Genomic DNA, 27,504 nt, shown 5'->3' with positions numbered 1-27,504 from the left:
GAAAAGTCATGCGGTAGAGTGGTGGTAGAGGAGTGAAGCTTAGACTTTGTGATTCCATCTGACTTTTAGGAGACATTTTCTAAGATAAAGTCTATGATCAACTTAGGGATCTGGTCACAGGAACCTCAAACTTTTTTATATTCTGTACCTGATAATTTGCAAGCTAAGTCTGGAAAGATGGAGGAGGCATCTCCCACCTTTATCCACTCTATTCCTTCTGTGTAGCTGCCACTCTCCAGGTATCCCAATGTTTAATTTTTCATTTAGTACCTTTTACTAGGAGAAATCTGGAGTCTTCCAACTTAGAATTCTGGGCAGGAACAATAGCAGCTCTGCCTATATTCATTAAGAAGTAGGACTCCTTGCCTACCTTCTGGAATACAAGAAGCTATACTATTATCAGGGCATTAGATCCTTGACAGCAATGCAGTTCTGAGGTTCATAAATATGATATGTAGAGTAATTTTCTTTGAAATTATATGAAATCAAGATTGGGGCAGGGATCAAGCCCTAGATTATTATGACTCTCACTCAAAGGATACTCAGAACATAGAATTCTGCTCCCAGGAGCTTATATACTCCTAACATAAAGGGAGAATGACATGCTTCCCAATCATTTACTCATCTTTTAGGTCTGAGGAGATCTCAAGAGATATCCATGGCTAAAAGCCCACTGCATTCACCTTCACGAGATGATCCAGCTAATCTAACACTATGAGATGACTATGACATGGAATGTCCTCAAGAACTACTGTGGGCTATGGAGACTTCAGTTCGAATTGTGAGTATAAAAAGACTCCCTACTTTTTAAAATTATCATTCCGTGAGTGACTTTAAGAAATCTTGTAACTGCTATTTTTCTTGGTTTCCTTATCTTATTTGAGGATATAGGAAAGCTATTAATACTGTAGTCTTTTAAATCTTTGTGTATATTAAATATGAAAGCTAAAATCAATAGACTACAAATAATTATACTACATAATTTTGCAAAAACTTGTCCCAAGGAGTTTAATTAGTAAATTCCATGTAAAATCTAGGCCATCACCTGTTTGTGACCAGATAAAACTAGGGCTTTAGGATGGTGGAGCTGCAGGCATGTGTAGGCTGCGGTTGCTTTCTCTCTTTCTCTCTGTCTTGGGGGACAGTACTGGGGTTTGAATTCGAGGTCTTGTACTTGCTAACCAGGTGCTCCACCACTTGAACAACACTCCCAAGCTCTTGCTCGCTTGACGAGACAAAATCCCAGGAGCCCATCACTAAGGAATGGCATTCTGTGGTTTTTTTTTTTTGGAGACAGGGTCTTACTATGTAGCTTTAGGCTGGCCTCGAATTCATGATCTTCCTGCCTCAGCCTCCCTAGTGCTGGGAATATTATGTGCGTGCTACCATGCTTGGCTTACAGAATGGCATTCTCCCTTTGCCTCCAGAACAAAGGATAAAAACTGTCAAGACTTGAAAGATTCTATATGTAGGGAATAGTCCGTGGCTGTTTTGAGGAAACTGTTCCTCCCGCCCTCACCTTATAAAACATGTCACCCTCTTCCATCAGCTTGCTCAACAGGATGATCATGATGTCTGGTTTGGAGGTGGCCATCGCCCATGTGGCTGGACCTGTAGTGTACAGGATGCATGATGGGTAAAAAACTCATACAATGTAAAAGTGGTAGGAAGCTAGGTGAAAAAAACATCCTGGGGGAATTTCTGCTGAGAGAACAACTTGCTCCACAATAATCACCTCATCTTTTAGACCTGAGAGTATTTTAGTGACTCCCACTGCCAAGAAGCTGCATTGGATTTGTTTGTGATTCACCTTAAAATAAGAACATCTTAACTCTCTGAGCTTGTGCCACAGGAGGGCAGTAAAGTCTGCGTGTTGTGTATGGTCAAACAATGGCTTAGTTTGGAATTATTCTAAATCAGGAAACTGGGAGAGTTTGCATTAAAGATCACCATAATATCAAAAAAATCCAAAAAAGGGTAATTTGTTTTCGATCTGTGACTCAGAACTCCCAGATGTCAAATATGTTCTTTGTAGAAGGGAAACTATTACAGAGTCTAAAGGTTCCCTTAATTTATAAGTGCCAAACAGAACTCCCTGGGATTCACTTTGAACCAGGAGCACAGTTTGAATGTTAAACAGACATGAAACAAACCAACTTATCAAGGACTAGTTTACCCACAAAAGAAAGAAAGGTTAAATTAAATTGATTAGTTTTCAGATGCCTGAATTATTTATCAACTAAGCTTTTCAGGGTTAGTTATCAAAAGTTCAAGTTATTCTCTACAACAGTCATTAAAAAAATCTTCTTTTAAGGTGAAGTAAATTAAAAGATTAGAGGTGTAGGGAACTCATGCAGGCTAAAATCAAAGAGGAGAAGGCAAAGCTGACCAAGCCATCAGACCACGCCTGATGCTGACAGCGGTGAAATATACCTCGTGGGCGACTCGGTAACGTCTGACAACCTTCAAAGAAAGGAGAAAACAAAAAGTTGTAGGAGAGGAAAAAAAAATGGATGAAGGTGAAAAAAAAAAAAGAAGGAAAAAGCAACAGTGAGAGGCAGGCAGCAAAAAAGCCAGCATATCAGCCAACCCTGTCTACAGGTCTGTGGGGTGGGGGAGCAGCTGGGACAGCAGCAGCAGGGGCTCGAGAGTTGGAAGCACATACAGAGCAAAGGAAAGCAAAGGCTCATGGCAGGGATTCAGGATGCTCATAGGGTAGGGCTGGTGTAGAGGCAGCACTAAGACGTGCTTAAGCCCAGAGCAACCTCCTGGCAAGGCTACAAGGGGCATGGCAGAGAACCATGTGACTGGACACAGGGGACTGTAGACCATGGCTCATATGGTGCTCTCTCTGGGCCTGTAGCCTTTCTGTTCACTTGGACAGGAACTGGACCAGGGCAGAGGAGGAGCTATATACACTCATACCAAACACCCAGGACAGCCAGACCACTGGACCAGTCTGGCCCCTGGGCACAGATGGCCAACACCATCTTTCTTTCTCTTACCTATTTTGGCTCCTTTCTTCAGGAGAGTGACAACAACAGAAGTGTTCCGGCACCCCACTGCCCTATCCAAAGGGCGCATCCCACTGTAGTCAACATGCTCAATCATGGCCCCATGATCCACCAGGAACTGGACCTACAACATGGATCACACAGAGAAGTAAACACAACTGCAATGGCTTAGCACTGTCTCACTGAGGGCTGTGGTTGCTGCGTGCCAGTTTTTCAATTGCCGGTCTGAAAGTGCCTGTGTAGCTATTCAGTCCATACCTATTTTTTGGTCTTTTTTTTTTTGGTGGCACTGAGGTTTGAACTCAGGGCCTCCTGATTGCTAGATAGGTGCTCTAACTGCTTGAGCTACTCCACCAGACTACTTTTTGGTCTTTAATCGTTGTTTTTCAGATTCCTGCCCTCTCGCAAGAACAGTTTTGCAAATTCTTATGTTAGGAATCATCAAAATACTACCTTGCCTTTGATTCCAGATAATATTATTAATGGAGAACATCCCCTGTCCCTACACTCCTGAGGCTTGTTTAAAGGCACTCACCACTTCAGCATCGCCATAGAAAGCTGCCAGGTCCAGAGGGGTGCGGCCATTCTTGTCAGCATGATCTGTGGCAGCTCCATTATCCACTAGAGAACGTACTACTGAGAGATGGCCCTTCAAACAAGCCCAGCTGAGGGCTGTTAATCCTTCTTTGTCCATTAGAGCAATGGAGGCACCTACAAGAGCAAGTGATAACTCAGGACTGAGAAAGCATAAAAATTTGTAGCTGGAAGGAAAGATAGTACTTAAGGTATAAGCACTGCCAAACTACATCTTTCCTTTCTAGATGTTTCCATTTTAAGATTGACCCTGGCTAGGTGTGGTGGCACATGTCTATAATCCTAGTGCTCAGGAGGTGAAGGCAGGATAATTGTGAGTTTAAGGTGAGCCTGAGTTACACAGTGAGACTCTGTCTCAAAATAACCCACAAGGGTTGCAGTGCTGTAGTTCAGCAGTAGAGGACTTGCCTAACATGCAGAAGGCCCTGGGTTTGATCCCCTGCACTGCCACACCAACCCCCTCCCCCTGCCATGCCCCAAAGACTGACCCTGGTATATCAGCTATACCTCAGTAAAATTATTAAAATTGATCCTACAAGCTATCAATAGAATGAAGTTCAGTTGTCTTACTGGGTATTCAATGTCTTCACAATCTGTTCCCAGGATTGGTCTTTATCCTTAGGTTTTATCCTTTATCATGTAAGAATCCTCTGCTTTGGCCAAATGGATATGCTCAATGTTTCTAGGATCTTTCATAAATGTTCCTGCATCCTCACTTTTTGTTATATTGTTCTTATGTATGGAATATTTCTTTCCTATGACTTTCCTTACTTCTACTCATTCTCTAGGAACTATCTGAAATCCCCCTGCCTCTAAGAAACTTCTCCCTGTTCGCTGTTACTTCATTTTGAATGCATTTAACATATTCTGTTATGTGTTTAGGTAACCCACTCACATATAATAAGTTCTTAGTGAATGTTCTCTGAACTTAGTGGAAGTCTTCCATTCATAACAGTATAAATTCCTTGAAAGTTTCTCCTAAAATAGGAGCCTGGTACTATCATTGGTGATAATATCAGGTCACTTTCTCCTTCCTTACAAAGTGGGGAGAATGTGCTTTTCGTGGTTGAGCACTCAGTCCGGGTCACAAAGGAAATTCTGAATTTAATTACAACAGTCCAGCTCATAGAAACATGGAGTAAAATGGTGGTTGCCAGAGGTTGGGGGATGGTAGAATTGGAGGTATGTTGGTTAAGGGCATAAGCTTTCAGTTACATAGGAGGAATAAATTCAAGGCGTCTATTGTACATGATGGTTAATAACAATGTGTTATATACTTGAAAATTGCTAAGAGAGTAGATTTTTAAGGATTTCCATCACAAAAAAGCATGTGAGGTAATGGATATGTTAAATAGCTTGATGCATTCTACAAGGTATACATAAAGCAAAACATCATGCTGTCTACCGCAAATATACAAGGTTTACTTGTCAATTAAAGAAGGAAATAATTAGGGCTGGTAGAGTAGTGGTAAAGCGCCTGCCTAGCAAGCCTGAGGATCTGAGTTCAAAAAAGGAAAAAAAAAACCCAAATAATTGAAAAGAAATTCAGAGTTTACTTAAACTAGTGAGGCTTCTTCAATAACCTTCAATCCCCACCAGCTGAGTCCCTTTCATATTCTGCACCTATTTCACAACGACATGTATAATTTCATCTGTAAGGATCAAGCATACTGGGCATGGTTTTGTAATCAGTCTAAAGTTCACCATACATTTGGTTCTTGGGTGGAGGCTTCAAGCTTTTTGATGGCAAGGAGCCTACCATTTCCATGATAGTGCTGAAAAATAGTATCTAAGACAATTCTCTTCGCAATATTTACTAACTAAATTAGAGATCAACTTACTGCACCTGGAACACTTTCCAGGTTGCCTCGTCAGAGGACAGGATTCTGATATTAGGTCAAGCTGAGGAACTGGCCACATCTAGACTTGGGATCTACTCAGAAGGTATATGATCTCTCACCTTTGCATTCATAGAGGTCAGAAGGCTTTGTGCCTTCCCATAGCAGGATGAAAAGCTGGGAAGTACTACACCTCTAACTGGATGAAATTCCTTTAGATACTAGGTTATCTTTTCATAATGGTGTAGAGTTTACAACTGACACATTGACTCTAACATGGAATGAATTGAATATAGGAGAGAAACCAAGTTTTCTCAGATGCAATACCTATAAATTTCCTGGACAATCTCCAGTGGTAGAAAAAGCAGGGCTGAGTTTAATCCCGTACCACAAAAACAAAGCAAAACAAAAAAAAGGAAAAAGCAGAATGAAAGGAAGGTTTTAGATGTATAGTATAGATAAACTGGAAAGCTGATTTAAGAAATTATAAGGATATACATATGAAACAAGCTTAATACTTCCAAAATTCCATTTTTAATCTTTCTCTTCTCTTTTCTTTTCCATGCAGTTAATGAAATCATAATTCTCATCCATCTAGAGTTGTAACATTCATTTTACAACTTTGGAGTTATCTTTACTCTCTTATCCTTCTTTTTTTTTTTTTCTTAGGTATTGGGGTTTGAACTCAGGGCCTACACCTTGAGCCACTCCACCAGCCCGTCTTTGTGATGGTTTTTTTGAGATAGGGTCTCGTGCCTGAGATGGCTTCGAATTATGAGCCTCCTGATCTCTGCCTCCTGTGCCTGCTCTTCCCTTCTTATTTTCTACATTTAATTAGTGTTTATATCCAAATATTTCTTTGCACTTGGCCCTTTTGTTCTATTTTGACAGTGAATGACCCCATGAATATCTTATAATGGCTCTTTAACTGATATACTGGCCCACTACTATTCCTTCATCAATTTTTTTTTTTTTTTTTGGTGGCACTCAGGTTTGAACTCAGGGGCTCATGCTTGCTAGGCAGGTGCTCTGCCACTTGAGCCACTCCACCAGCCCTTTTCTGTGATGGGTTTTTTTGAGACAGGGTCTCGAGAACTACTTGCCTAGGGCTGGCTTTGAACAGTGATCCTCTTGATCTCTGCTTCCTGAGTAGCTAGGATTATAGGTGTGAGTCACTAGCACCTGGCTCTTTCACCAAATTTACTATTAACATTACTGCTAGAGTAATTATTTTTTAAAGAAAACACAACATTGGCTTCAAGTTCTTTCTTCTTTCCTTTTTTCCCTCCTTCCCTTCCCTTTCTCCTTTATTGCCTTTTTATTTTCTTTCATTTTAATTTGTTTCAAGGAAACAAATTAAACCTTTCACATTTTTGTTACAAATTTTACGTTTTTACTATTGTTGCCTTTCTCTTAAAGTTGTCTTTGGGAATAGGTTTTTCTTAGGATATCCTAGTTCTGTTTTTTTAATGTTGCTCTCTAGAATATGTATAAGATAATTTACTGCACATATGAATAAAAAAAAAGATAATTTACCATTTGGTGTTACCTATACCAGTACGTCTACTCAACTTTCCCTTTTTAAGAATTGTTTTTTATGTTATGTGGTGCTGGGATCCAACACAAGGGTCTTGTGCATGCTAGGCAAGTGCTCCAACACTGAGCTATATTCACAGACCCTCTCCTCCCTTTAAAGTCTTTAAAGTCTCCTCTCTCTCCCCTCCTCCTCCCTCCCTCTGTTACCATATATTATATGTACAGGGGGTTTTCACTGTGATATTTGCATATATGATTATAATGTACCTTGATTAGGTTTGTACCCACCATCATTCTCTCAACCCCTCCCCCACTTAAGATGATTTCAATAATTTTCACTGTTTTATTTTCATACAAGTATATAAAGAACACTAACATGTTCACTCTCCTTCACCTTTTCCATTCCCCCTCCCCCTCCCACTGTCACCCACCCCTAACAGGATCTGTTTTACATTCCTGTTCTTCATTTTTAAAGTGTATATTCATTGTTCAAAGGAGTTTTGCCATGGTATTTCCCCATGAATATACTGTACTTTGATTAGATTAACACCCCTATTACTCTACTTTACCCTTTCTCCCTTACCCCTAATATTCAGCTACTATACAGCTTTCAGTGCATTTTGTTATGCCATCTTCCTACACAGATGCAATGTATTTCGATATTATTCACTCTCTTTTCCTCTTCCTTCTTCCTCTAGCCTCCTCAAACAACACAATTGTACTATTCCAAACATGTTCTCTCTGTCTGTCTGTCTGTCTATATATATGTATACACATATATACATGTCTGTATTTTTGTATACTTTTATTTTTGGATGTATCTTCCACATATTAGAGAAAACATGGGACCTTTTTTTTTTTTTTTCCTGAACCTGACTTACTTGGTTTAACATGATCTCCAGTTCCATCCACTGAAATGACATAATTTAATTCTTTTTTTATAGCTGAGTAATATTCCATTGTGTATATATATCACATTGTCTCAGTTCATTCATCAGTTTTAGGGCATCTGGGCTATTTCAAGAGCTTGGTTACTGTGAAGAGTGCTACAACAAACATGGGTATGCAAGTGGCTCTATTGTATCTTGACTTACACTCCCTTTGGATATATGCCCAGGGCTGGTATCCGTGGATCCTATGGTAGTTGAATGTTTAGAGTTTGAGGAATTTCCATACTGCTTTCCCTAGTGGTTGTACTAATTTCCATTCCCACCAAGAGTACATAAAGGTTCCTTTTTTCCCTACAGCCTTGCCAACATTTGTTATTGTTTACATTGTTTTTGATAGCCATTTTGACTAAAGTGAGATAAAATCTTAATGTAGTTTTGATATGCATATCCTTTATGGCTAGGGAATGTGGAGCATTTCTTCATGCATTTATTGGCCATTTGTACTTTTTCCTTTGGAAATTGTTCAGTTCATTTGCTCATTTTTTCATTGGGTGGTTCATTCTTTGGGAGTATAGTTTTTTTGAACTCCCTGTAAATTCTGGTTAATAATCCCTTATCAGATGTATAGCTGGCAAGGATTTTCTTCCATTCTGTAGGCTATTTCCTTTGCATGCTAGACAAGTGTTCCAGCACTGAGCTGTATCCCCAGAACCTTTTAAAAATCTTTAAAGACTTCCTACTTTCTTTAGAATCAAGTCCAAATCCTCCTTCCCTCTCTCCTTCCCTCTCCTGAAGAAGCTGTACCTCTTCAGCCATGTTCCAGCCTTTTTGTTTTAGTTTCATTTTCAGGGTCTTGCTTTTGCCTGGAGATGGTCTTAGACCATAATCCTCCTACTTATACCTCCTGCGTAGCTTTTTTTTTTTTTTTTGAGGTACTAGGGTTTGATCTCAGGATCTTATACTTGTAGGGAGGCACTCTACCACTTGAGTCACACCCTTAGTCCTTTCTGCTTTGGTTATTTTTGAAACAGGGTCTCATGTTTTCCCCCAGATCAGTCTGGACCACAATCCTCCTTCTTATATTTCCTGTCTTTGTGGAATGACAGGTGGGTACAATCATGTTTTTTTTTTTTGAGATGTGGCCTCACTGACTTTTTGCCTAGTCTGGCCTCAAATCGCAATAATTTCATCTTTGCCTCCCTGATATCTGGGATTACAGGCACACACCATGATACCTGTCCCTAAATTCTTTTAAACTAGTTATTTCCCATTTCTTTCCAAATACTTTTCGAGTTTTATTTCCCTATACCTGTTAGGTACTTCAGTAGGCAACTAGCCCATTTCCCCAACCTCTTCTTCACTGCTACTCTTCCTTGACCTTTCATCTACATTACTTTTTCTTCCTAAATATAGAACATTTTCCTGTTCAAATTTCAAAGTCTATATATTCTAATACACTACCTTTAGCAGAACACTTAGGATTCTCTGCCTTTTAAGGTATTTATTTTTGTTTCATTTCTTCTTTGTACCCTTTGAGGGTACAAATTATAATTTATTTATTAAAACAATCAAAATGATGATGGTGTTCTGCAAATTATATAGATTAAATAAATGTTTATAGAATTTGCTGACTTAGCTAAAGCCTCTCATTTAATTTAAGCAAAAAAAAAAGGAACTAGTCCAAAGAGCAGAATGCCTTCTTCAGTGGTAAGGGAAAACAAATCTCTGGAGTTTGTGCTTAATGAGCAGCTACTGCATACAGCAGACACTGTAGCTACCTATCTAAAGGTTATCAGGGACTGAGGAGGTCCTGCCTTTTCCAATGGACACAGTTTGTTCTGGAACATTTACTCCTGCCACATCTTATCTTGAGAATCTAGGCACATTCCAACCCCCTGTCCCTAAAGCCTCCTCTTCCCTTCTCCAGCAGAAATGAAGATAGATATTATGAAGCCAGACTTGTTTGGTAGTTTATATTGGGGAGGCAAGAGCCACCTTGTATACTGGAAGAGCAACTCTATTCTTTCCCAGCTTTGAGTCTGAGGATGTGAAAAAAAAAATCTTTGAAGGACACCTAAAGATCCAGTAAATCTCTGACTAGGCTGTAGTTTGCAATCTTATGGGAAACTAGTCTTCCTAATTCAGGGCTGGGATGTAGCTCGGTGGTACAGTGCTTGCCTAGCATATGTGAAGCCCTGGGTTCGATCCTAGCACCAAAAAAGAAAAGACAAAAAAAAAAAAAAGACCTCTCCCCTAATTCAAGTACCCTCAGCTGCTCGGGCCTGGGCACAGTTCTTCAGGAAGCTGGTTTCCTTGAAGAAAGTGCGTGTGCTTGTGGATATAATTATAGATGTTTGAGTCTACTTCACTATTAGTGGAGGCTAATTGAAATGAAGTCATCAAATTGTCCACTAGATGACACTGTAGTATCACTGTAACTTGAGCTTTATTCTACTATGGAGATTTACCATCACTAACCACTGTTCTGTATGCGTGAATGAGGTAATAGAATCAACAGGAGCCTGAAATGCTTTATGATAGTAGACCTCTACTGAAGAAAAAAACTTATCAAGCTTATACAGGTCCATATCCTTTAACTTATTTTCCATTCACAAGGAATTTGAGAATATTGTTATCAAAAGGAATTTATTATAAAAATATCCTGATTTTCCAGATAGGATCCCACTGTTAGCAGGTGTCTTAACCTTCCTTTACTTCCCTTTCATTCAAGAAAAATTTTAGTTGTGTAGGCTTAACAAAGAATTGATAAAGTTAAAGTTAAAATACCACTTCTGGAAAGTGAGTATTTATTGTGTGTATATTAAAAAAGAATCTTCTTGGAGATTATGGATTTGAATGAAAGTGTACAGAATGTGTTACTTTGACTAAAATTCCTCAGAACATAAAGAAGTAGGGGATATCAGAGTTAGAAGGATTCCACTGTATACAAGGACAGGGGAAAGCCTTTCATTTTCAAACCAAATGGATTAATAGTAATCATTCTTAACATTTCCTGGGATCTATTTTAGAAATCAGTAGCTCAGTGGGTTGTTATGGAAAGTGACCACCCAGCTTTGACATCCCAGGACTGACCTTGTGCAAGAAGAAAGTCCACAGTTCCTAGATGGCCTTCAGAAGCAGCCATCATCAGGGGAGTACGACCCTGCTTGTCTGCCATATTGACATCAGCTCCATGGGTGAGAAGAAGATCAACAATCTATAAGTACAGAAAAATAGGGACCAATTATTCCAAGAGCTTTTGAGAAGACACATGCATATGGTCTCCTAAAGTGTGTGAACTGCTACTACTGTACAAGAGAGCTCCACAAGTACCTTTCTTCTGTAAGACCCCTATAAATACCTATACAGTTCTAATGACCTGTGATTTACTCTGTCTCTCTTAGGGATAGACAAATGAGGAGGATTCATCCCTGAACCATCTGACGGAGTTATTAAGTAAAAAAAAAAAAAAAAACAAAAAAGGAAAACAAGTCAAGAGTAGTCTAAACAATTCCAAAATGTAAGCTCCAACACAAATTGCCAGAGCCATTTTATTAATCTCTAGGGATTACAAGTCTGTCTGTAGCAGTACATATTTACCACTGCACTGACTACAATAAAGTGCCTAGGATAACTCCAGCACTGCTTGCCTTCTACAGTCTTTTTTTCTACTCGAATACTTTCAAAGATTACTATCAGAATGCTTTCTTTTCCACTCTAAGTGTATAAATTAACATTTATCCAGAATTCAAACATCTGAAAAGATCATATAACTAGGTTTGCATATAGCACATTTCCTTTTAGCAGGTGTGGGATACCTGCAAGTAAGTGTTAGTAGGGATCTGTTGAGAAATGAACTTTCCAATGAACTGTGGGTACTGGGAAATGTGAGAAGGAGGTCACTCCATGACCAGGACAAAAGCAGCTAGTCAATCCTAGATCACAATAATGGTTTTGAATGTTAACTTTTTATCACCTTCTCAATTAAACAGAATATTAATATAATAAATGTTCAAATCCTCAAATCTGAGGACTGCTGGGTAAACCAAAATTTGTGAATTTTTTTTTTTGGTACTGGAGTTTGAACTCAAAGCCTTATGCTTTCTGGGCAAGCTCTTTTCCACTTGAGCCATGCCCCCAGCCTTTTTTGATTTAGTTTGCTTTTCAGATAAGGTTTTGGGTTTTTCCCCAGGCTGGCCTCAGGCCACAATCTTTCTACCTCCAGCTCCTGAGTAGCTGGGATTACACGTGTGAGTGACCACACCCAGCTGTGATTTTTTTTTTTTGTTTTGTTTTGAGACACAGTCTCACTATGTATCCCAGGCTGGCCGTGATTTGAGATTTTCCTGCCTCAGCCTTCCGGGTGCTGGGATTACAGGCATGTACCTGGGCTGATTTTTTTTTCCCCATTTGCATCAGAAGTTTCCACCTGGAACTAATTCCTGCTTGAGAGACTGGAAGTAGCTATTCTGCTTACCTGCCAGTGGCCTTGGCGAACAGTGCTGAATAGGGGTACTGCCCCTCGGCGGTTTGGCTGGGCCACTGCTGCCCCTTGCTCCAAGAGCAGACGGCACACCTCCAGTTTGCCCCTTCCAGCTGCAGCTGTCAGGGCTAAGGGCAGAGAACAAAGACTGAAGATACTTGATTCTTGTTCTTTCTACTCTTCAATGTTAAACATGGCATTAATGTTGTTTCCAAATTTTTTTAATGTAAACACAGTAAGTTACTGTGTCCAATTAATGTAGTTGCTGCTTTTCCTCCAAGAGTAATGATTTTAGCACCTTTTCCAGGAAGGAAAAAAATTTAAAGAATAACAATGAATACAAACACTTAAATGGGCTCACAGTATCTGGGGACAATAATAATAATAAATCTGTTGAAAATTACCTTTGCTCAAAATACAGCTGGTTTCATTTTTCCTACCTACACTGTGTCTACTTTGGCTTACCTCTCTTTTGGTTCCTTGTCCTAGCTACTCCCATCTCTGTCTATGTCTGAGTGGAATCCAGAGAGAAGGGACTTATAGTCTTTTTTAGAATTAGCTGGGTACCACCCCTGGTCATCCTCTACTCCTGAACTCTCAAATGTAAAGAACCAAAGTCAGGAACTGCAGTCTGAGGATGTTGGGCCACTTTTTTTTTCAGTAATTAAGGCAGAAGTTTCTTATAAATTTGCAAGCATTTTTATATAAAGATCAGAATTGTTAAAGGTAGTTGTGTGTCGCACAGGAAATTAATGTGAGTCAACTCCCTGTATAGCTATCCTTATCTCAACCAGCAAAAACACTTGTTCCTTCCTATTATTGCTTATACTCTCTCTACAACAAAATTAGAGATAAGGGCAAAATAGTTTCTGCCAGGTATTGAGGGGGTGGGGGGGAGAGGGAAGGGGCGGAGTGGGTGGTAAGGGAGGGGGTGGGGGCAGGGGGAGAAATGACCCAAGCCTTGTATGCACATATGAATAATAAAACAATTAAAAAAAAAAGGTAGTTGTGTGTGTGTGACAGGTCTCCCTACGTAGCCCAGGCTGGCCTCAAACACACAGTCCTCCTACCTCAGTTTTCTGAGTGCTGGAATTACAAGTGTGCATCACTACACCTGGCTAAGGTAATGATCTTAAAGATGAGAAAACAGTTGTGTAACTAAGGCTATTTTCTTCTTAATATAAAATAATGGAGTCACAGATAAAAATTAGCTAGAGTGAGTATAAAACATACAGTAGGAAGAAGCTTAAACATTCTTCTATTTATGCTATTGTTCACTATTCATAATCTCTGGAACAGTGGAGATTCTCTGAGTGCCTATTTCATCCACAGTGTGCTATTAATAGTAGAAAGAGGAATTTGGAGATACTAAATCTATCTTTTAATAAATGCATATTTATTTCACTTAACCAAGAGATTTAAAGTGCATAGATTGTTTTTTTTGACATAGGGTCTCCAAATACAGCTCAGGCTGGTCTCAAACTTGTGATCCTCCAGCTTCAGCCTCCTAAGTGCTGAGATTACTGGTATGTGCCACTACACCTAGCTGTGGTTTATTATTTTATTTTTATTTTTTATTATCATATTTACTGGGGCTACATTGTGACATTTACAAAAGTATTTATAATATATTTTAAATTCACCCCCTCCATCATTCTCTTTTATCCTTCTCCTTCCAGTCTTGGAATAGTTTTAACAGGTCTCATTTTTCCATTTTCATACACAAGTACATAATATTTCTACCATTTTCACCCTTTCTTTATATCCTCCTCCCCAATGGTACCTACCCCCATACAGGACCTGTTTTATCTTCCTGTCCTCTCTTTTTGAAAAAAAAAAAAAAAGACATTTTGGTTTATTTAAGACATCCACACTGAGTTTCATTATGACATTTCCATGTATGCATTCATGTATCCTGAATGGGTCCATGCCCTCTATTTTTTTTTTGTTTTTGTTTTAAAGAAGGGTAGAGAGGGGGTAAAAAACTATTAGAAGATTGCAAGAGTAATGCTTCACTTTAATGAGAGAGGATACAGAATTTTTCTCCCCAAGTTGATTTGGAAAACTGATGTGGTAGATAGCAGGTCCTTCCTTTATTATGGCCATCTATTCCAATGACAAATCACAAAGTGATAATATTTGAGAGGTGTAGATATTTCAATCTGTAAATGTTAGAAGCCATTGAAACTTAAATCAAATGGTCACTTTTTTTTCCACATAAGTGCACATTACATACATTACTTTGTCTTTAGGGTTGGCTTAATTTATCCACAACTGAGTCCTATGCAAAATTAATACTACCTCTAATTTCCAAACCTTCATCTTTCCCTTCACTAAGATGGGGCTTATGAAGAAAAAGGTGCCAATTCCAGAAGATGTATGTACTCTTAAAAGAGATCTATGGTTCATCTTATGTGTATTTTCAATTTTATTTTTGAATCCTTGACATTGAAATTTCTGTTAATTCCACACAGGAAGGCAGAGGGGTTGGTCCTATCTGAGGTGAAGGTCATTTTCTAGCCCTGAATGGATACACACAGATGTTCATGGCTATAATTACTTACTTGACAAGTTTTGTCTCTAGTTTTTAAAATCCAAGTGATTTCTATTTCCCAAGTTCATATTTCTAATGATTTTAGAAAAAAATGGTTAGTTCCGTAAAGGTGGCAGAACAGAATAATTTAACAACTTGACTGGGATAGGCATGTATTAGGTATTTTAAGAATCATCTTACTGGTACACAAAACAGACCACTTGGAAATTTTCTATTTCCCATTTAAAGTAGCTACTAGGTGATAGGGCTGCAGAAAACTTCCCTATGTGTGGAGGCCAAATACATTCTTTTTCACAAAAGAACTTAAAGCACCCTAGAGAAAATAGACTAGAATCTCACTAATGATGCCAGTTCACAGAAGACATTAGAGTATTCACAGCCAGTGCTTGTTTGGAGAGTTACACTCTGTCTACTTGAACAATTACATGATTTGGGTTGGCTTATTTCTTTCTATTAAACAACATACTTTTATGAGAGGGAATGTTCCATTTGGCATTTTTCTTTACTGTATCATCTCTATAGCTTAGGTTATGATGTCATTTGGCAGCAACCTTCAGCTGATAGTTAGCCATGGTCATTAACACAGCTGGCCAATTTCATCTCAAAACAATCCAACTATGTAAATGGTGTCTGGATTTTTAAAAATTCAAGAGCAAGGAGTTTCTTTGGCTTGATTTGTAAGTCTTATCAAAAACTGTTAGGACTATTTGAAAGACAGGAGATTAAGGTAAAGTCAGGTCTGTAAAACAACAAACTGACTCTTAAAGCAAACAGCAGTTAGGAGCAAAATCTCTTCCTAAGAGATCAGAAACACAGTTTGTTCCCAAGCTTATCAGTATCCGATGAGATTAGCTGACATAAATGGTCTTTTTTTTCAAAGGGAAACATCTAAGGAGTTTGAAGAGGCAGACAGGATGCAGCTCAAGAATTCAGGAAATAGCCAAAGTCTGCTTGGATGGAGTGCTGATCCTAAAAAGAGTGCTGTAAAGCAAATGACTCTTTTATCTTTTTCAATCTTGAAAGAGTACAGCATGTAAGATCAATGTGGGGAAGGTGGTTGGGGGAGACATAAACTGATTACTGATATCCAAAACAACATTAATTAAACATTTATTAAGCCTTTTTTCCCCCAGACATTATCTCTGCTCTCAAAGAACTCAAGGTTACATAAAAAGATAAATACATTACTATACAGTGTGATAATGACCAATGTGTGGAAGTGGGACAGAGGAAGAAGTTTCTGAGAAGGCCATTAGGAAGAGAGGAAAGAGTTTGGGTGAGATGATGAAAGATAAACAGAAGACTTACAGGCATGCAAGGACGGGGAGGGGGACATACTAGGCAAAGGCGTGTATAAAGGCACTGAGGTGGGAAACACATGTTTGTCATTACTGGAAACACTTGGGAAGACAAGCAATAGATGAGCATGGAAATCATAACTGGTCTTTTTATGCTACATTAAAGAAGTAATTCTACAAATAGTAAATAAATGTCAGTAAGCAGGAAAGTGACATAGATTATGGCTTAAAAAGATCCCTTGACTTAAGTCTGGGAGATGAATCACAAAAGGGTGAGGCTACAGACAGGAAGATCATTTAGAGGTAGCTGCAATAATCTAGGTAAAACTTAAGGGAATCTAATTCATTTTGTGAACTTTGGCTTCTTTTGGGCCATTATTCCCAGAGCCAGCCTCTAGAGTTGTAGAAACTCTTGATGTTGACTCTGGTCTGTGTCTATAACAGAAGAGATGGGAGGGACATTCATGCCAATTTACTGCTTTTCTTGTGTTGTTCCATAAAAAGGTCTATGAAAACCTGTGGGAGAGGGTCAGTCAAGATGGGTGAAAACTACCTGAAAAGGATTAAAGGATTAAATCTGAAAGGATTAAAGAGGCTGCAAAAGGAAGACAAAAGAGACCAGGATATTCTAGTGATCTGCTTTTAAAAAATATGATACATAAAAATTTCATCTCAGTATTTTTATGAAATGCTAAGATGTATTTTATTGATTCTCAGATTCACTGCCCCTCACTGCAACATCTCTGAAATTGAGATGAATCTTACAACTGATATGACAGTAAAGAATTGTGTCAGTGTAATTGTCAGAAACTTTTTTGTGGTTTTCTTGGGTGGAACTCAGGGACCAAGTGCTCTACAACTTGAGCCATACTCCCAGCCCTGTCTTTTGTTTTTGTAGTGGAATGTAAAAATGGTTATGTACTTTCCTTCTTCCTTTTCGTTCTCTTTTCTCTTCTTCTTCCTCTTCCCTCCCTTTTTTTTTTCTAAGTGGGACTGGAGTTTGAACTCAGGGCTTTGAGCTTACAAAGGAGGCACTGTACCTCTTGAGACACACCTTCAATCCATTTTACTCTGGTTATTTTGGAAATGGGGTTTCATGAACTATTTGCCTGCATGAACTGTGATCCTCCTGACCCAAGCCTTCCAAGTAGCTAGAATTACAGGCATGAGCCAGTGGTGCCCAGTTTCTAGTTTCTTACAGTCAGTGATATCTTGGATTTGATAGAGTAAGTGAAACAGATTGTTAGAAACATAATGATCACCATATTTTCTTTAGGTAAGAATTCGTCACTTAGGTCAGAGTAGCAGATATGAGACCCCATCAGCTAAAAAATTATACAAGGATCATTTTCACATATCTGAGGTAACATTCTAAAAGTATTTCTTGAATCAAATTATTTTTCATAGATTTAGAAATTATAAATAAATTACAAACAAACTGACATGAGGTTTTGAGTTTTAAAATTTTGAGATGGTACATGTACATGAAAATTAATATAAAAATTATTGCATACTTTGAAGTGTGAAAGTTTTAAAACCTCAAGGCCATAAAGTTTTATTCTAATAAGAAAGTCATACTGATAAAAACAAATCCTCTATTTAGTTCATATTCTTCTTGAACCTTTTAAAAGATTTCTTTCAGATATAGTGTTAGAATGTGTTTGCTATTCATCATTATGACTATTTGTCTTATAATTTCTATCCATTATCACCATTGGGAAGTTTTGTTAACAGAAGAGGTAAGCCAACATGTGCCTTTTGCAGCTGTAAGTCTCATATGGACACTAGAGAACGGCTGATGACCTGGCCAGTCCCTTCCCCTCAGTCTGTCCTCTGGCTTCCCTCAGAGTAGCGTTCCAGAGATAGCAGCTGTTTCCAGCTGCACATTTTCCTTTAATCTGTCATGGGCTCTTAAGCTGCAGCTGCCTTACATCTGCTCCCTTTGGCTCTTACAGAGTGAAGGGATTGTTTGAGAAACAAATTCCTCAGCTTTGGACCATTCCATGTGATGATATTAAAGAAGTCATGAAAACAATACAAAATTTTGTCATGAGAAAAAACAAAAAAAAATTCTATAGGTTGTTATATATTTTAAATGAGTTCAAGAGTTTAAATGAATTCTCTTATTTTTCATAATATTCTTACCCTTACCAAAATGTATACCCTTCTTTTTTAGTAAAATATTTCCCCTAAATTGGCCATTTCAATGATGGTCTATTTCTCCTGGAAATATGACACATATCTGTGGTTACTACCATTTTTCTTGCCCTGGTTTCATAAAAACACATCAAAGGTTATTAATGTTTCTCCAGATGCTCCAGTCCAGACTTGGAGGAAAGACAAAAATCATTTCCTGCAAAGGCCACAAGGAAGAGGCTTCTATTTGTATAGCAAGTACAAATAGAAAAAACTGCTTTGCAATTCCTATATATCAAGAGGAATTGTATGGGACTGGCCTTACAAGGTGGTAACTTCAGTTTGCATCTAGACAGCAACTTTATTCATAATGTAATACTTAACTATGTCAGATAACACTCTACTGTGATAACATCAGGTTAAGTCAGAGATGTGGATAAAAATGTAACCCCCTGATTTATAATGGGAGGTGGGAAAACTACAAGATCACACAAAAAAGAGAAAGCCCACAATTATTTTCTGTTCTGGTTTGGCACACTGTAAGGAAACTTTTGGTTTAAAAAATATTTGGAAATGAGTGGGGAAAATTTTTTTGGGATGTGCCAACACTTCCCATTTGGTATAGAGAATCCAAAGGGAAAGAGGACTGAAAGAGGGAAATTGCTTATCTTTTTACTTGGGCTGCACTGGTCTCTAACAGTCTTTAACACAAAAGTTGTAAGATAGAAGAGTGCCAAAGAAGGGTCAGAGAAAAAATAAGGGTGAGATACAGAACGTCCACACAATCACAATACACAATGTCTGTGAGAAGTACCTGTCTCTCCCCACAGACTGTCGAAGCTGTTGATCTGTGCTCGCTCTACTTCCTCTTCATCTTTTTCTGGAAGATCAAGTAGGTAGGAGACAATCTGAAACAAGAAGTTGTATAAGCTCAAAGTTCAGGTGGAAAACTATGCTACTGAAACTAGCCTGTGAGGTTTGGAAGATATCTGGATTACCCAAGTATCACTAAATCTCTTATACACAAAAAGAATGAGAACTGATTGTCCTAGCCAAGAAACCCAAATATTCTGATGAATATTTGTCCTATCAAATATAGTTTATATGTTACAGTTTATATATTTCTCTAGAACATAATTCACTTACATAGCATGTGATTAAAAAAATTACATATTCTTCCTATTTAAGTTTAAGAAGCAATTCCTTATCCTTCCAATTAGACCGCAGAAAACAAATATGGAGAAAACTGAGGCACTGTATTTTTTCAGAGGAGAGCAATCATCTCCCCTTTTCCTCTCAGTAATTTAAGGACTGTTTGGGTCTGGAAAAGGGAGAATGACTGCTAACCACAAAGAAAAATGACAGCTCTGTTTTCAGGAATTTGACAGTACTCAGAGTTTAAAAATACCTTCCATAGATAATAAAAATTTCAACTAAGATCAATATGTTAGTTGACAGGGTAGCTGTTTCACTGGAGCATCCCATACAGTGGTGGAGCTGGTTTGTAGCAGCCAATGAGAGTTGACTGTTTAACTTTTCAGGACTTTTGCAAGTTGGTTGTTAAACAAAGCCAGTCATTTATTAAGAATTAAATATCAATTAAGTTATATTAAAAACAAAGGGTAAAAATACTTAAATCTGTTCTGGGAATGCTTAGCTCAGTGGTGCAATGCTTGCCTAGACTATGTGAGGTCTTGGATTTGATACCCAGCACCACAAAAAATAAACAAGGGAAAAAACAAAAAAAATTCAAAAAATTTTACAACTTCCTAATTATGTGACTACATCTTACTATTATCTATGCTATTGATGTTATTCATACTTATTGCATCTGAATGGTATAACTATCACTTAATGGTGTGCTATTGTGCATCTTTTCCTATCTTGTGTTCAGTGATTTCACACTGGTAGCTTGAAATCATCCATAGTGGGAGTATTTACCCCCTGAAATTGGCAAACATTACAAATCAAGAGTTGTTTTAAAGTGGTTATAGTACAATAATTGTGTAGTTCAGTGATAGGTACATGAGGGTTCATTATAGTATTCTATCCACTTTTGTACAGTCATAGAATTTGAGCATTGCAAAGAACTTTAGAATTCAGAGCATGGTAAATGTGAGGAAAACAAATGGAGACAAAGTGAAAAATAAATGGGTGTATGACCAGGAAAAATGAAAAATGTGGTTTATAGTTAAAACTGAAAGAGGTTTTGAATTAATATAAATTGTACAAAGGTAAGAGTTTAACTGTAGATCATATATCAGATTTAATGGTGGTAAAATTATTGGGAAAAGAGTTAGAAAACTGGGATGCAACTCCATTTGAAAAATCATGCTTAGGTTGCAACCATATGCTAAAGATACAAATTTGGCAAGAACCAACAAGAGCACTCGGTTAAGAGTATGCACATATCATTATTATTTCTAAAGCGTGTACAACATATTTAGAAAAATTTGTAATAAACTTAAGCATGTATGTACACACACACCTGCTTTACCTTTCTCCCTTCCTCAGCACTAGTTGTTGAACATTTGATTGCATACTGCCAGTTCCATATATGTATTATTATTTATCACTGTCTGATAAACAGGGATGGATATAGAGAGAACTGGGTTAGATAATTTCCGAAGTCCTTTCCAACTTTTATTGCTCTATGTGCACAATTCTAGGTACCTTGGCATTTGAGTAGTCAAGTACCTCATAGACTTTAATCTTATTCCTCAGAGTAGTGACCAAAAATTCATATTTATTTTGCTGGCAATTTTGCAACATTGAAATAATAAATTTTTTCTCCCAGTTTCCTAGGCCCTTCAATACATAGCTTAGTAAAATAATCATAATATCTTACCTCAGTGTAACCCATGCTGGCTGCAGCAATGAGGGCCTGTTGGATGGCATGGCTCTTTTTGAACACTCCTTGCTGCTGGCCAGCCATTGTCCAGTCACATTGAATCAGAAACTTGACAACCTCCAGATGACCTCGGAGTGCAGCATGAACCAAAGCACACTGCCCATTCTTATCCAAGTGATCCACCTTAGGAGAGAGAATGGGAAAATCTGTGTGAACAAAAATTTGTGGCTATACTCCCATTCTAGCACACCAGCACTGTACATGACTGGACTACTAAGATCCATCTTTCCCCACTCACTGAGCAAATTTAGAAGATGTTCTCTATTCAAGCTACATCATTATGGTTTTTTAACTTTATTAGATATTTCTTAAGGAGAGCTTCCTTTCCCCGGAAAGGAGGTCAGACTTTTGTTTTCATGCTGTATGCAAAACAAAACAACCACCTCAGTTCAAGCTTTGTTTTCCTGAGATACATCCTCCTCTGTCATCAAATAGTTCTTTATAGATCAAGATTTGGGAGACTTGTAGCTTGGCTGGCACAAAAAAACTGTCTCTGAAATCATGAAAAGGGAAAAAAAATACATTTTGAGGCTCCAAATTGTTTGGTGTTCCAAAGAAATAAGATCTCATATCATGAGTCACTCATTTGACCACCAAGCTTTGGCAAAGACCACTCTTCTTTTTCAGCAGGACAGAATCTCAAAGATATAGCTCAAATGGCTAGAGGAACTAGCTGCACTAAACTCCAAAAGGAGTTTTTCTAACTTCAGTGTTACAAATTTAGGCTGCAAAAATAGGTTGATAAAGATCAATCTACCAGAATGTCCGTAGACCCAAGTTTCTAGCAGTAATGTGGTTATCTCTCTGTGGCAGTAACAGCATTGAAACCTAAGTTCTGTTTCTGGTTCTTCACTGACTTTGGTTCTTTCCAATAATCCATATGACAAATGTTTACTGAATGCCTAGTATGTGCACCACATGGAATAAAAAGGTGAATAAGAATAGTAATACACAGATTTTGCTCACAAGAACTTTCAAGCAAGGTAGTGAGAGATGTGACCAATGTGACAAAAGCCTAATGGAAAGAATGCATAACAAATGAAATAAGGAAAGCAAATGTACAATAAAATTTCAGAAGAAAAAAAACTAATTCCCAATTAGAATTGGTAACAGATTCACAAGGAAAGTTCTGTCTCAACTGGCTGAAATATGAAATGATTAACTTACTGTAGTTTTTTTTTTTTTTTTGCCAAAGTAGTGTTCCTTTTTATTTTTTAAATTATTATTATTATTATTCATATGTGCATACAATGTTTGGGTCATTTTTCCCCCCTGCCCTCACCCCCTCCCTTACCACCCACTCCACCCCCTCCCTCTCTCCCCCACCCCCTCGATACCTGGCAGAAACTATTTTGCCCTTATCTCTAATTTTGTTGAAGAGAGAGTATAAGCAATAATAGGAAGGAACAACGGTTTTGCTAGTTGAGATAAGGATAGCTATGTAGGGAGCTGATTCACATTAATTTCCTGTGCATGTGTGTTACGTTCTAGGTTAATTTCCGCCCCCCCCCCAGGTGATTTTTCTTTTTCTTTTTTTTTTCTTTTATTATTCATATGTGCATAAAAGGCTTGGGTCATTTCTCCCCCTTGACCCACCCCCTCCCTTACCACCCACTCCGCCCCCTCCCTCTCCCCCCCCAATACCCAGCAGAAACTATTTTGCCCTTATCTCTAATTTTGTTGTAGAGAGAGTATAAGCAATAATAGGAAGGAACAAGGGTTTTTGCTGGTTGAGATAAGGATAGCTATACAGGGCATTGACTCACATTGAATTCCTGTGCATGTGTGTTACCTTCTAGGTTAATTCTTTTTGATCTAACCTTTTCTCTAGTTCCTGGTCCCCTTTACCGTAGTTTTTAAGGGTAGGGTGCCTGAAGGAAGAAGTTTAAAATATAAGGTTAAGGATGAGAGCATGGATACTTATGTGTGTATACAGTTTTCTTTGTTTTTTGGTTTCTTTTTTGGTGAGGAGCAGCACTGGGGCTTGAATCAGGGTGTTGTGATTGCCAAGCAAGTGCTCTGCCACCTGAGCTACACTTCCAGGCCCTGAACACATATTTCTGAATGCTAGGCAAGTGGTCTGAATTTAGTCAGTAGGTAGAAAGAGAGTTTTTATGCTCAGAACTATGTTTTTAAAAACTAAGGGGATGGATAAAAGAAACCACGATTCTTTGGAGAAATAATTGATTGCAGGGGTGGGACAATAATAGTAAAGATGAGTTTGGAACATCTTGTTGTACAGGAAGTACTCAAAAAATAGTAGGGGGAAGTTGAAAGGACACAGGAACCAAATTGAACCAATGGCCAAATGTGGGGCAATCTGAACAACAAAAATAAATATGGTAATGAATCACAGGCCATAGAACAAAATAAATATCCATGACACCACAGTGATACAAGTAATTAATTAAGAAAATATGGGTGGGAGAGGGATAGCTCTTTCTTGCAGTGGAATTGCTATCAATAAATATTAAAGGACTGATGAAAATATAAAATCACCTTTAGGCAAATATCATAGCAATACTTATTGCAGAACAAAAGTATGATGAGAAATGAGATATGTCCGGCAGGTGAGCCACAGCCTCAGATAGCCATTCACAGAACTGTCTCCAGACTCTTTTTTTTTTTCTCTCTTCCTTTGATGAGACAACAACTGAACTACACCTGCATGCTGAAAAACTTACTGAAACTGTATTGCATTTGAACTTGGGACACTTTGTGGAGTTTTTTTTTTGTTTTGTGTAGTTTTGTTTTGGTTTTTTAAGTTTTTTTCCCCCTTGATGAGACAACGACAGAACTACTTCTGAGACACCATCTCCAGGACTGGAGGCTGAGGGATCAACACCAAAATTATTAAGACTGAAACCTTATTGCATTTGAACTTGAAGATTTTTTTTTCATTCATTTATTTTTAATTTTTATTTACTTTTATTTCTTATTTTCAATCCTCTCTCTGTCTCTCTAATGCCTGTTCAGCTTATTGTTGAATAGTATACTATCTCTCCCTGTTTATATCTTTGAAACTTTTGTTTGTTTTGTTTTTTCTACTTGTTTATTTGTTTTTCCCTTTTTCTTTAACTTCTTTGCTTTCCATCTCCTCTCACCCTTCCATTCTAAATATCACCATTGTTATTATTACAAGCTAGAAAATACTTAATTGCACAGAGTACAGGGACAATAACAATACCAAGGGCAATGACGGGAAGACAAAAAACAGGGAAACCAGTTTCCCCACAGCAAAAAATTAGTACAGGAACCAGAGGGAAATGAAGAAAACAGATACTCAGATCCAGACTCCAACAAAATGAAGATAAACTATGCCAAGGAACCCAATAAAGCCCATAAGAACAATCTAAAAGAAGAAATACTACAGGTAATCAATGAGAATTTTATAGAGATGATACTGGATATGGTCAATCAAAATGTACAGGAGACACTCAAGAAATTCCAAGACAACAAAAATAGAAAATTTGAAAAAGCACAAGAAGAAATAAAAGAAACCATAGAAGCACTGTATAAACACCAAAGTGAAACAAAGAACACGATTAATAAAGAGATAAATGAACTCAGGACAAAAATAGACAACATTAAAGAGGAAGGGACTCAAGATATGGTAAACCTCAGAAAAAAGAACGAAACAGAATTGCAAAACAAAATGGAAGGCCAATCCAGCAGAATAGAACAAACAGAAGACAGAATCTCAGAACTCAAAGATGAAATGGTAATTAAAGGAAAAACCGAAGAACTATTAGTGAAACAACTCAAGACCTCTGAAAAGAAAATGCAAGAACTCACCGACTCCATCAAAACACCAAACCTGAGAATCATGGGCATCGAAGAAGGAGAAGAGGTGCAAGCGAAGGGAATGCATAATACATTCAACAAAATAATAACAGAAAATTTTCCAAATTTAGAGAAATCTATTCCCATAGAGATGCAAGAGGCCTCCAGAACACCAAACAGACCAGATCAAAATAGAACTACCCCACGGCATATAATCATTAAAACAACAAGTACAGAAACTAGGGAAAGAATATTGAAGGCTGTAAGAGAGAAAGAACAAATAACATACAGAAGTAAACCCACCAAAATCACAGCAGACTTCTCAACAGAAACATAAACAGCAAGAAGAGCTTGGGGTGAGATCTGAATGAAACTAACTTCAACCCCAGGATACTCTACCCAGCAAAACTATCATTCAAAATAGATGGAGCAATAAAAGTCTTCCATGATAAGCAGAAACTAAAACAATATGTGACCACAAAGCCACCACTGCAAAAGATTCTTCAAGGAATTCTGCACAAAGAAAGTGAAACCCAACATAACCATGAAAGGGCAGGCAGCACCAAACTACAGGAAAAGAAAAAGCAAGACAGTAGAGAGTAATCCTCAACTTAGGTACACACAATCAAACCTTCAAACAACTAAGACAACTAAATGACAGGAATCACCACATACCTATCAGTACTAACACTTAACGTTAATGGACTTAATTCCCCCATCAAAAGGCACCCTTTGACGAAATGGATTAAATAGGAAGATCCAACAATTTGTTGCTTACAGGAGACCCATCTCACTGACAGAAATAAGCATAGGCTTAGGATGAAAGGCCGGAAGAAGATTTACTGAGCCAATGGCCCCTGCAAACAGGCAGGAGTAGCAATACTTATCTCTGACAAAGTAGACTTCAAACCTGTATTGATCAAACGGGATAAAAAAGGACATTCCATACTAATAAAAGGGGAAATAGACCAAAAGGAAATAACAATTATCAACCTATATGCACCTAATGTCAATGCACCCAATTTCATCAAACACACCCGGAAGGTCCTAAAAGCATATATTAACTCCAACACAGTGGTTGTGGGAGACTTTAACACCCCATTATCATCAATAGATAGGTCAACCAAACAAAAAATCAATAAAGAAATCCTAGATCTAAAATGTACAATAGATCAAATGGACCTACTTGATGTCTACAGAACATTTCATCCAACTTCTACACAATATACATTCTTCTTAGCAGCCTATGGAACCTTCTTCAAAACAGATCATATCCTAGGGCACAAAGCAAGCCTCAGCAAATATAAGAAAACAGAAATTGTACCATGCATTCTATCTGATCACAATGCAATAAAACTAGAACTCAACAACAAAAGTAAAGACAAAAAACATGCAAACAGCTAGAAACTGAACAACTCACTGCTTAATGAACAATGGGTCATTGATGAAATAAAAGAGGAAATTAAAAAGTTCCTGTAAGTCAATGAAAATAAAACACAAATCAATGACCTAATGATACATCTCAAACTCCTAGAAAAACAAGAACAAGCAAATCCCAAAACAAACAAGGAGAGAAATAATAAAAATAAGAGCTGAAATCAATGAAATAGAAACCAAAAAAACCATACAAAGAATTAATGAAACAAAAAGTTGGTTCTTTGAAAAAATAAACAAGATCAACAGACCCCTGGCAAACCTGACTAAATGAGGAGAGAAAAAACCCAAATTAGTAGAATCAGGAATGCAAAAGGGGAGATAGCAACAAACACCCTGGAAGTCCAGGAAATCATCAGAGACTACTTTGAGAACCTATATTCAAATAAATTTGAAAATCTTAAAGAAATGGACAGATTTCTAGATACACGTGATCATCCAAAACTGAACCAAGAGGACATTAATCACCTGAATAGATCTATAACACAAAATGAAATTGAAGTAGCAATCAAGAGTCTCTGCAAAAAGAAAACTGCAGGACCTGATGGATTCTCTGCTGAATTCTATCAGGCCTTTAAAGAAGAACTAATACCAACCCTCCTTAAACTGTTTCATGAAATAGAAAGGGAAGGAAAACTGCCAAACACATTTTATGAAGCCAGTATTACACTTATCCCAAAACCAGGCAAAACCACCTCCAAAAAGAACTATAGGCCAATCTCCTTAATGGACATTGATGCAAAAATCCTCAATAAAATAATGGCAAACCGAATTCAACAACACATCAAAAAGATCATTCACCACGACCAAGTAGGCTTCATCCCAGGAATGCAGGGGTGGTTCAACATATGAAAATCAATAAATGTAATAAACCACATTAACAGAAGTAAAGACAAAACACTTGATCATCTCAATAGATGCAGAAAAGGCCTTTGATAAGATCCAAAACCATTTCATGATAAAAGCTCAAAGAAAACTAGGAATAGAAGGAAAGTACCTCAACATTATAAAAGCTATATATGACAAACCTACA

The 27,504-nt window shown here is 37.8% G+C and overlaps 1 protein-coding gene across 11 annotated transcripts in view; it reads right to left on the bottom strand.

The window, feature by feature from the left end:
• The window catches only part of Tanc2 (tetratricopeptide repeat, ankyrin repeat and coiled-coil containing 2), a 387,000-nt gene that overhangs the window by 12,749 nt on the left and 346,747 nt on the right, over nucleotides 1-27,504 (bottom strand). For 9 of the 11 annotated variants that reach the window (XM_074045367.1, XM_074045366.1, XM_074045370.1 and 6 more), the window contains 8 exons: nucleotides 21,192-21,377; nucleotides 19,158-19,251; nucleotides 12,350-12,483; nucleotides 10,966-11,089; nucleotides 3,550-3,725; nucleotides 3,006-3,138; nucleotides 2,434-2,463; nucleotides 1,520-1,611 (listed from right to left, as the gene is read on the bottom strand). In XM_074045367.1, coding sequence (XP_073901468.1) covers nucleotides 1,520-1,611; nucleotides 2,434-2,463; nucleotides 3,006-3,138; nucleotides 3,550-3,725; nucleotides 10,966-11,089; nucleotides 12,350-12,483; nucleotides 19,158-19,251; nucleotides 21,192-21,377 — 969 coding nt within the window. The remainder of the gene's footprint in view (nucleotides 1-1,519; nucleotides 1,612-2,433; nucleotides 2,464-3,005; nucleotides 3,139-3,549; nucleotides 3,726-10,965; nucleotides 11,090-12,349; nucleotides 12,484-19,157; nucleotides 19,252-21,191; nucleotides 21,378-27,504) is intronic. The other 2 variants (XM_074045369.1, XM_074045374.1) reach the window with 1 other exon arrangement.

The sequence above is a fragment of the Castor canadensis genome, chromosome 11 (assembly GCF_047511655.1).
Source record: "Castor canadensis chromosome 11, mCasCan1.hap1v2, whole genome shotgun sequence".
NCBI lineage: Eukaryota > Metazoa > Chordata > Mammalia > Rodentia > Castoridae > Castor > Castor canadensis.
This window is presented reverse-complemented; position numbering and strand designations above follow the sequence as displayed.